This window comes from Macrobrachium rosenbergii, chromosome 22, assembly GCF_040412425.1.
Source record: "Macrobrachium rosenbergii isolate ZJJX-2024 chromosome 22, ASM4041242v1, whole genome shotgun sequence".
Taxonomy (NCBI): domain Eukaryota; kingdom Metazoa; phylum Arthropoda; class Malacostraca; order Decapoda; family Palaemonidae; genus Macrobrachium; species Macrobrachium rosenbergii.
The window spans coordinates 18,355,253-18,366,711 of record NC_089762.1 but is presented as its reverse complement, the minus strand read 5'-3'; the positions used below and the strand labels follow the sequence as shown (position 1 = coordinate 18,366,711).

The 11,459-nt window shown below is 36.4% G+C and overlaps 1 protein-coding gene across 1 annotated transcript in view; it reads left to right on the top strand.

Moving 5' to 3' along the window:
* Nucleotides 1–2,683, top strand: part of LOC136850432 (uncharacterized) — a 39,411-nt gene extending 36,728 nt beyond the window's left edge. Inside the window, exon 4 of the mRNA XM_067124011.1 lies at nucleotides 1,902–2,683. Coding sequence (XP_066980112.1) covers nucleotides 1,902–2,683 — 782 coding nt within the window. The remainder of the gene's footprint in view (nucleotides 1–1,901) is intronic.
* The last annotated feature ends 8,776 nt before the right edge of the window (nucleotides 2,684–11,459 follow it).

The following is an 11,459-nucleotide window of genomic DNA, read 5'->3' as shown; positions in this document are numbered from 1 at the left end:
GAGTGGATATGAGATTGTCATGTTTTTCCCACGGACAACTTTACATTGCATGCTCAAGGGTGGGTTCACCCAAGAGTTTATTAATTCTTGCTCCTGATGGTGAAACTAAAAATGTTGTTTACAATCAAGTTTTGTGTTAAAGTAGTATTACAGTGAATTTGTGAAAGATTTTACTTTATAATTTGTAGACTGTATTTATTTTTTTAAAAACCTATAAAATAATTCTTTGATATTACAATACAGATAGATTTGATTCCTTTTCCTGTCTAATAGAAGGTTGGGATAAATAAATATCTCGGAGTGTTCTGCATTTTGGGTGTGTTCTATGCTTTGGGTGTCTTCTATGTTCTGGTGTGTTCTATGGATTGAGTTTTTACCGAGCAATGCCGGGCACATCAGCTAGTGTTTAATAAAGAAACAGGTGGCAGGGAGTTTCAACTGCTTTTGTAGTTTGATATTTATGGAATTAAGGCTGATAATGAGTACTTTTTTTTTTTTGCAGGACAACAGGCAAGTACTCACGCTCTAGCACACATACATTTGTGTGTGTGTGTGTGTATATATATATATATATATATATATATATATATATAAATATATACAACGAAGGAAAGAGAAACAATGGAGTACTGCAAGGCCTTTCAACTTATAGTCATTTACTTAGCAGACTAAGTCGAAAGGCCCTGCAGCATTCCCTTGTTTCTCTTTCTTTCATGGATTTTGTCTTTATTTATATATTCATCACGTTTCATATTTTCGTGATTCAGTTATACACACACACACACACATTTACACACACACACACACACATATATATATATATATATATATATATATATATATATATATATATATATATATATATATATATATATAAGACCACAAATGTCGAATTCACATTCCTCTGAAATAATTTTATATAAACTGACTTATACATCATTAGCGCATTTGCCCTGTCCAAGATTCGAGCGTTATCCCTTTTATATTTCATCAGGGATGATGGTGACTTATCTGTTCGGTCATCAAAAGAAATATAAATTGATTTAGAAATCAACCCAGACTCACCGTGAAAGCCAAGTATTAAGTTTGTTACATGAGTCTTTTTGTGATAATGTTGTCAGTAATTCACACGTGATTTTTTTTAAACTTACAAACATTACGCCACAAATACCCTTTACTATAAAATTCACTTTTTCTTCGATATACTTTACAAATGAAATTATATAAGTACATCTACCTTGGCCAGGATTTGAACCTATGACTTATGGCTTTCATACAGAGATAGTAAGGGAAGACAAGTGCAAATGGGCAAAGAAAACGGTGGAATTACTGGGACATCAAATAAGCCCAGACAGCATTAAACCCATCCTAGAGAAAGTAAATGCAATTACCGGCTTCCCAAAACCAACAAAAATTAAAGCAGTACAAGAATTTTCAGGACTAATTAATTACTATCATAGATTTATCCCAAATATTGCTAAAATCATGAATCCAATCTAACAATGTTTACAAGGAAAACCTAAAAATTTAAATTGGTCAGAAGTTCAAGATAAATCATTTCTTTCAGCAAAACAAGCAATAACGTCTGCAGGAAGATTAATCTTTCCTCTGCCCCATAAGTCCCTCACTTTGATGACTGACGTGGGTAATATGGCGATAGGCGCGGTACTTGAGCAGAACACAGTTGATGGTCGTCGGCCGTTGGTGTTCTTCAGCAAGAAGCTAACGTCAACCTAAAGAAAAGTATTCCCACAATCAACACTGAGCTCCTAGCAGTCCACAAAGCCATCATATGCTCAAAGGATGGCAGTTTGTCATACAAACAGACCATCGACCCTTGATGCATGCTTTCACAAAAACAACAGATGCATGGTCAGCATGACTACAGCATAACCTATCAGCAATAGCTGAACACTCCTGCACCATCAAGTATTTGAAGGGCTCAGCAAACACCGTGGTGGATGCAAATTGCATCAACACCATCCAGCTTAGGATAGCCTATCCCAAAACAGCAGAGGTGCAAAGAGACAACATGGACCTACAGAGACTGCAGCGGGACAACCCTGCCCTTATGTGGAGTGACCTGTCAGTCAACAATGGAGAGACAACCACAGCCTGCGAAACAAGTACTGGACGCCCTCGCCCCTACCTCTCAGATGTCCTCAGAAGAAAGGCTTTCAACCTTGACCACAACCTGTCCCACCCATCAGGCCAGGCAACCGCCAAAATTTTAGCAGAGAAGTACATCTGGTGGGGAATGAAAAAGGGCATAGAAAACTGGACGAGAGAATGCTTTCTGTACCAGACGTCAAAAATAGCAAGGCACGTAGAGAGCGGAAGAGGAGAGTTCCACACAACACACTGTCAACTCGCCCATATCCATGTCGACATAGTGGGACCTCTATCCTCCTCCAAGGGGTACAGATACCTGTTCACCATCATCGGCAGAAATACCATTTGGCCCCAAGCAATACCGACATGGCAACAGACATTGGAGAGTTGTGTGAAAGCTCTCATCGGATGGGTCAGCACATACAGAGTCCCGCAGATCACCACGAACGACAGGGGAGCCAACATCACATCTGCCTTATGGAATGCCCTTGCAGACAGTTTGGGGACAAAGATAATATACACAATGGCCTACAACCGAGAAGCTAATGGCATCATCGAAAGGCTACACTAGTCGTTGAAAGCATCACTCACTGCCAGGTGTCAAGGCGGGAGTTGGAGAAAGGAGTTACTTTAAGTCTTACTGGGCCTGAGAATGTCACCACACGCGGGATACAACACATCTCCAGCAGATGCCCTGTACAGCCAACCATTACATTGCCGGCAGACATCTTTCAGCATCCAATGAGCCCAACATCTGCATCTGACACCCGCAAAGCATTAGAACAAGTAATGCCAGCCAAGATGACTTACCACATGGCCAGAAAAGTGTACATCCCCAATGAACTGCAGAACACAAAATATGCATTCATTCAGGTAGAAGCACACAGAAACCCCCTCTCCCCAACCTACTCGTGACCATACCATGTCATCCAGAGAAGACACAAGGCCTCCCAGATGAGAGTTGATGGCAGAACTACCTGGGTCTCCATCAACTGCCTAAAGCCAGCATACCTACCAGACACCGACCTACAACTGTAGACCTCTCCAAGGGGGGAGTCCTGTAGGGTCCCAAGTGGACCCACACACCGTCCATCTTACCTGGCTGGCTGATCTCCTCACAATCAGCATCTCCTGACATGCGTGCCAAGCACACACATACAAGAAACACACCAAATGTCATGCATCCTTCGTACATATATTGTCATTCATATTAATGTTAAGTTAAATGTATCATTCTTAGTACAAACATTACAATGTCAGCTTTCCAGCTATATATGTCATAACCTCATTCATGTCTTGCATACTGATTTATGTACATCTTTCCATCCTCCAACAAACACAGTTTTGTTCGTCTCATGTCAGACACTACATTTCTACTCGCAAGAGCTACTGACCTGTCTATTTGTTGTTTGAATAAATTTGTAAGTTTTGAACATTGCCTCTTACTTGCACACACCTCTGCACAGGCCCTGGCCAGGAATCAAACCCATACCTTTTGAGTTTGATGCAGCGGCTTATCCACTTAGTTATCAAGAGAGAGATATAAAAAGATTTTGACAACTTTTTTCTTCATATTCCCATCCAATTCAGGTTCAGTGCTTACAACTGAAATCAAGCCATCTCCACCATGATAAGTAATGCCTAGTTTATAATATATATATATATATATATATATATATATATATATATATATATATATATATATATATATATATATATATATATATAAATGGATGTATGTATACACATATATATACATATATATATAAATATACACACATATATGTTCCTGCATAATGTTCAACATAACCTGAAAAACATTGAGGAATTTCAACCCAACTTGGTAAACATAATTACTGTGGGGGTAAGACATCACTGGCACCAAAGGCTGGGTGGGAAGGGGTGACATGTAAAAATAATTGAAAATGACAGATATTGGTGTCTAATGATCTAATCCATAGTTTTCAAGGTCGCTGAGAAGAATAGTGACACTCCTGATGCCCTTTAAATCCAAGTTCAGCCCTGACAGGAAGGGGGAGTGGAGTGAGTAGGGGTGGAAAATAAAATTTCAAAAATGACATTGTTTAATCCATAGTTTTTGAGGTCACTGGGATGAATAGTGAGAAGGGGTGAAAACTAAAATGTAAAAAATGACAGATATTAGTGTCTAATCCATAGCTCTTGAGGTCGCTGAGATGAATAGTGACACTCCCGATGCCCTTTAAGTCCAAAAGTCAAGTATACCTTAGTTTTACCAGACCACTGAGCTGATTAACAGCTCTCCTAGGGCTGGCCCAAAGGATTACACTTATTTTATGTGGCTAAGAACCAATTGGTTACTTAGCAACAGGACCTACAGCTTATTGTGGAATCTGACCCACATTATAGCGAGAAATGAATTTCTATCACCAGAAATAAATTCCTCTAACTCTTCATCAGCCGGCCGGGGAATTGAACTCCGGCCCATCGAGTGACAGTCCGCAGCTCTACAGACTCACCCAACAAAGAGCTCCTTTAAGTCCAAGTTCAGCCCCGATAGGAATGGGGGGCGAGAAGGGGTGATATATATAAAAGTAAAAAATGCTGGGCAATGTAACTGAAACAACTATCTTAACAGGAAAGGAAGAGAGAGAGAGAGAGAGAGAGAGAGAGAGAGAGAGAGAGAGAGAGAGAGAGAGAGAGAGAGAGAGGGGGTGTTAGGGAGGAGAAAGAGGGAAAGAGTGAGGGGGACTTAGAGAGAGAGAGAGAGAGAGAGAGAGAGAGAGAGAGAGAGAGAGAGAGAGAGAGAGAGAGAGAGAGAGAGAGAGTTTATCAGTTGTCATTCAGAGTTTTCCTGGGCAGCACCAGGTTGGTCAGCTAGTATATATATATATATATATATATATATATATATATATATATATATATATATATATATATATATATATATATATATATATATATATATATATATATATATATATATATATGGGTATGTGTTTATATATAAATATATATCTATATAATATAATATATATACATATATATATGGGTATGTGTTTATATAAAATATATATCTATCAATATATATATATATATATATATATATATATATATATATATATATATATATATATATATATATATATATATATATATATAAACTTTTACTAAAGTCGAATATTGTAATATGAGATACAACTTTTCTTTGGTTAAATTTAATTACTTCCTAAATACAAAATGACATTGGATTTCAATCATTGCTGTTCAGCAAAATGTCACAAATACAAATGCAAATAACACATAGTTCCCGGTTTTGTCATGAATAATAATGTGGTGGAACAATCCACGCCTTTCAATATAAAAAAAACTCTAAAACATGAGTTTCATTAGCATTCAGAAGAACTCAAAATGAGATAACTAAAAAATGATTAAGATTCTAGAGCAAAATAATTGTAATCTATAATTTACTAAATGGATTCTTTTTGTTTTGCCTACTCTGTGCTAACGAAGGCCTTCCGTTGTCAACGGCCAGTTATTTGCTGAGGAGAGTATTGCCGATAGAAAAAGGGTGTTCTGGCTGCCGAAAACAAGTGAAAAATAAAGGTAGTCCACTTGACGCAATATCTTACCCTATACAATAATTAGCGGTCATTATTTCCAGCACTCAGATTTCGGTTGTTTTTCTGTAAGAAAGGAAAAAGCTATGGAGTGGAGCTGATAGTTTGCAACAGCTAATCATTTCAGGCAGATAGATTCAAGACATGGAAGTATGATGAGACCTAAGAAAAGAAAAATTGTATTTCTGATTCATGGATCAACTGGTATCATCTTGAGCAGCGATCCTTGGCATGGTTCCGAGAACCTCATAAAGATGTTCTTCGTCCCGAAGCTTGAGCACCATGCAACCATACGCTTTCTCTAAAGCGTGTTTTAGTCCATAGACACGTCTGATATAGTTCTGTATTATGAAAATATATACATAAACGATAGGAACGACATCTTCGGATGCATACTAACTTTCACATAATATTTCGTCACATAATGTGAGAAACATGAGAACTCTCCACAATGTGATTAGGAAAATCAACTTGGTATTTGGAAGGTGGTTAACTCTGTGTACATTTACGTCATGTACAGCTTCACCTTCGCCAGAAACAAAAGATTTTCTCTACATTTCAATAAAGCTAGCTAACAACGATAAGTAAACGTCCTCTTTCTCGACATTGATGACAACTGCTTTCCCTTCAAGTGATATGATCGTTTATCACTTGTATATTGACGAACACTGTTTCACAAAAAGTAATATTCTCTAGACGTAAACGTGGATTTTTATTTTTATCAAGAACAACTTAAGGGGAACTAGTGAAGTGTAATCGGTTTCCTCGAAGAAAAAATGCAATGGAGTCCTACGCAGTTTTTCTATACGCTTTTAATAAAGATAAAGCGAAGTACCTTAAGAGCATATGTTACTAAATTCTTCGTAAACTCTAACACAGATCCATTTCTCCTCTGATAATCATTTTACTTTTATAACATAAAAATCCATTCTTCCCTTTTTACTTTTTATACAAATGACTTCAAACATGAAGCATATTCTGTTTACCACATAAAACTGGTTCGCCATGACAGTAATTATACAGTCAGCGGTCAGAGAACGTAAATAATTTTAAGTGTACAGTAACGTGTCTTCATAAGCATGTTTATGCCTCTTTCTGTCCTTCTGTCTGTCTGTCTGTCTTTCTCTTTACACACACACAAACATATATATACATATGTATATATATATATATACATATGTACATATATACATACATATACACACACATACACACACACATATATATATATATATATATATATATATATATATATATATATATATATATATATATATATATACTGTGTGTGTATGTGGGTGTATGTTGCATTGTCAAAATAGCTCGTTAACGTTTAAAGAGCGGCTCAAAAAAAACAATAAAAAGCGGTCGCTGCCAAGTTCACAATTCGGCTGCCAAATCGGTAATGAATGAACCGAGCGAGAAGTTTCCATAACATCTGCCACTTCACATACCTTCACAAGATTCCCGTCAGCAGTGAGTTGACACACTCTTCCCACATCCAGTCACAGACTAAGTTACTCAGTTCATTATGGCAATACTTCCTGTTATAAAATCCTTCTCCAGCCCAATCACTTTCTTTGTCTTCCTTTCCTATTTTCTCCCGATGTTTCCGAGTTATATATATATACTCAACGGCCAAGTCCTCCAGTATCTACACATAACCATACCACGTAAAAAAAAAAAACCTTGATTCTTTTGCACCCATGTTAAACTTATTAGTGCATCGTCTTCGTTCGCATCTCTACATTTCTCAACTTTCAGCGCTTATCCAACAGATACTACAAAAATAGGTATTCCTATTTGTTTCTGTCTCCTTTCGCTTATTCATACTCAAGTTTTTATAATTCACTTCCAGGCAGGTGGGCTATTACAAAAATTCTGTCTTACATCCCAACTCCTCTTCCAAAACTTTGATAGATCTATAACGCCCTTACTTCACCTATTCTTTGCCTCGTCAATTCTCTCATAATAGCACTGTCCATCACATTTATCCCAAATACACGAATCAACACATAATTCCGGTATTTTTTTACCACACTTACCTTCATCGCTTCACTCGCTTCAATACACTAACTCTCATGTGTCCTAGGATACCTGACCACTAAACGAGAATGCAGTCAGATGTATAAAATCTTGATCACGTGTGTCAACAAGAACAGGAAATCCACTCATTGAGGCGACTGGAAATGCGGAAAAAAAAAAATAGACTGGATCTGACACCTTTTCCTAACAAATAGTGGATTTCAAGACCGCCCGAAAGAAGAGTCGGTCCACAGCAAACAGGAGAAATTCTGTATTCAATATTACTTACTATAAGGATAAGCGAGAAGCAGTTTCAATTAACAATGAAATGGCATACAGCATATCTTGTAAGAAATAACGGAGGGCATTATTGAGGTAATAACCAAACATGATATTCCCCCTGACCCTACGAAAAAGCCTTAACTCAACCACTTAATCTGACCTCGTCCCTGGTGATGATGAATAATATAACCCGTTCACACGCGACCAATGGTGCATATAAATGTACATGTTCGGAACGGAACTAAAAATTCCCCAAACCAAGCTATCTTGGTCACACCACCACATAACAGTGGTGATACCTGATATACCACAGAAACCTATGTGCCATCATCCAACAATTCACCTAAAACCGAGGCCCTAAATAAAAGCAAAACTGTAAAATGGACCAGAATTGTACACGGTGAACTGAGATTTGCCAGTTTCATTAGAGCCGAAACTATGTCAGTTTCATTATGAAAACCATACAACAATGTACACCGAGTATATGTGTACTGTAGTAAGGGTTACTGAAATGTTGAAAAATATACAAAACTAGTACAGTGTATATATTTCTTACTGAATTCTTTGAAAATAAAAACAACGATAACAACAACAACAACAACAACAACAACAACAATAATAATAATAATAATAATAATAATAATAATAATAATAATACTTGTAAAAACACTCAGAATATATATTACCTTCAACATGCAGATTTTTCCAGCTATCGGCAAACAGCTGGAAATTCCAGTTATATGCCGTATGTGAGAGAGAGAGAGAGAGAGAGAGAGAGAGAGAGAGAGAGAGAGAGAGAGAGAGAGAGAGAGTGCGTCCGCTCACATGGTTCACTGATCTGGCGTACCAATCATAGACCATAATTTACCTCCATTCTTTACAGTCCCCAGGTCTAAATAGACCACACCCCATAAAATCATTGTGTCATAATGCTGCACTTATCAAAGACGCACACACTACCGTGACACCTGCATGAGATATCTGTAGGAAAATGGAGATAACTGTATTAATGATTACCAAATCCTGACCGAAGATAAAATTTTTTGGGTACCCTCGTATTTCACATTACCGGTCTTCAATGAAATGTCATATCCTTTTTAGATGCAGAACAGAGACTAGTTTAATGCAAATCAAACTTCAAAACTCATAACAGTATGGAAATAGCTTTACAGTTTCTATAAAACTGAAGTATAAACAAGTATCCAGCAGTGTAATAATTCATAAAAGCATTAAAAGTTCTAAGACTAGTTTATTCCAAGGGCGCTTTTGCCTTAACTATATATATATATATATATATATATATATATATATATATATATATATATATATATATATATATATATATATATATATATATATATATATATATATATATATATATATATATATATATATATATATATATATATATATATATATATATATATATATATATATATATATATATATATATGTATACAGTATATCTATAAGTGTTGGTGTGCTATGAGTGCATCTGTGTGCGTAAATCTGTGTGCATGAGCAAGCACATGCAACTGAAAAGTTGGATAAACAATTAGATACATAAGCAGATATAAAGAAAAGCATGCATACTTTCTGAAACCACTGTACGGAATCAATAAATACCCTGCTAAAACAAGGGAAATAAATAAAAAAAAAAATTAAAATGGGAATTCACAATGAAATCATTCCTCATAAATATTAATTAATTTGTTAGTCAGACAAACAGGTCGTTGCATAAGCAAGTAATCGTACACAGCGCGCTGGTGAACGAATAATTACTCGGAAATTCCCCGCCTTGATCTCATCACCACTAATGGCTAAAAAGATCGTCATAAAAAACAAAGCAGAGCTGCTTAGACATTAAGTGTTCTTTTTAAATGAAGTTATCCATCTGTGATAGGAAGATATTACTATTTCCTTCTTTCTCAGACCTGAATGTACCAAAAATATTCGAAACTTGCGAACAGCAGTTCTTTTTTATTTGCTCGACCAACATCCCGAGAGAGCTCATTTTATGGAGCAGTGTTACCTGAGGGGAAGTTACACAGCCTAAGAGTAATTATGAACACCTCAGTGTCCATCAAGGCAATTAAATTTAAGAGTATAAAAAGAAATTCACTTTCAGCACTCTTCTGCAAACGTAAAGCTTGAGTAAAAATTGAGCTGACATGAGAGAGAAGTGAATTTTATAAAAGTGTGCACTATCCACGGAATTACATTCTATTTGTTTTAACACTGTACACTTCCAGCAGCACTCGGTTCAAATCTTTGCAAAAAGTTCTACTTTAGCTGTGTTCTTTATTATAACTGATGGATGAATTTGTTACGCTAGCAAATGCTATTTTTCGAAAATATCCAAAAGCTTATTTTTTGCGTTGTTTCGTCAAGAGGGTGACTAATGACATAACAATAGAAGTATTGAAAGAAAACTTGTAATAGTTCTGTCTATTCTTCTGTGCCCTAATGAATATGAAACTTGCCGCACATTGTGCGTGCCTAATGTACAGAAATGATTTTATTCCTGTATTTCTCTTATGACTGGCAACTCAATTTGGAAATATTCAGTTTCAATAAAATTAACCACAAATACCAAAGCTAATAATCGAGATATTTTTTCCATACTAATGAAAACCTATTTAATTAGGAATTTATTTTACTTCTTTTATTGTTTTGCATTATATGCCATACCTACTTTTTATCAGGTGGCTGTTCAGACAATTCACACACACACACACACACACAGAGAGAGAGAGAGAGAGAGAGAGAGAGAGAGAGAGAGAGAGAGAGAGAGAGAGAGAGAGAGAGAGACTGTTACGTACAAGTTGTAGGGTGTATAAAGAGTTAGGAGTCACCTTCACAGACTATTACCCATCCAATGTCTTCTCCAGCTTACCATCACTGCCATCTATCCGGATTACGAACCTTGATCTGGATCAATCCAGGATGATTCTGAAGCGCAGTACAGGTACTCTGGCGTTTCTGGAATGTACTGAGAAGCACTCAAGATCTGCACTTCGAAGGTTTATTCAAATGGACATCAAAGGACGAAGTCATGTTATGTTGAGAAGCTCATTTATTTGGCAACCAATGAAAGAGATCTGACAAGCTGTAAGTCACAGTGAAGCTAATGGAGGTTTATTACATAATCTTAGAGGCAATAGTTAGCCATAAAAATGAAGAAATGCGAGACTTGTCTTCTTAAACTAGTTGTTTCACGCATTAACTTTAAAATAAACGATGCTGATGAGCTTGAAAAGGCAAATAAATCTTGATAAGGTGATGATTTTACCGTTAAATTTTGCGGAACAGATTGGTATTGTAAATGGATGTTATTAAATTTGGTAGTTATCTAGCCCACCAATGTCACATGGTAATGGAAGCTTGCAGAAAATGCCTGTATAAAATTGTTGGAGCATGAAAGCTTTCTGGGAAAGAAGG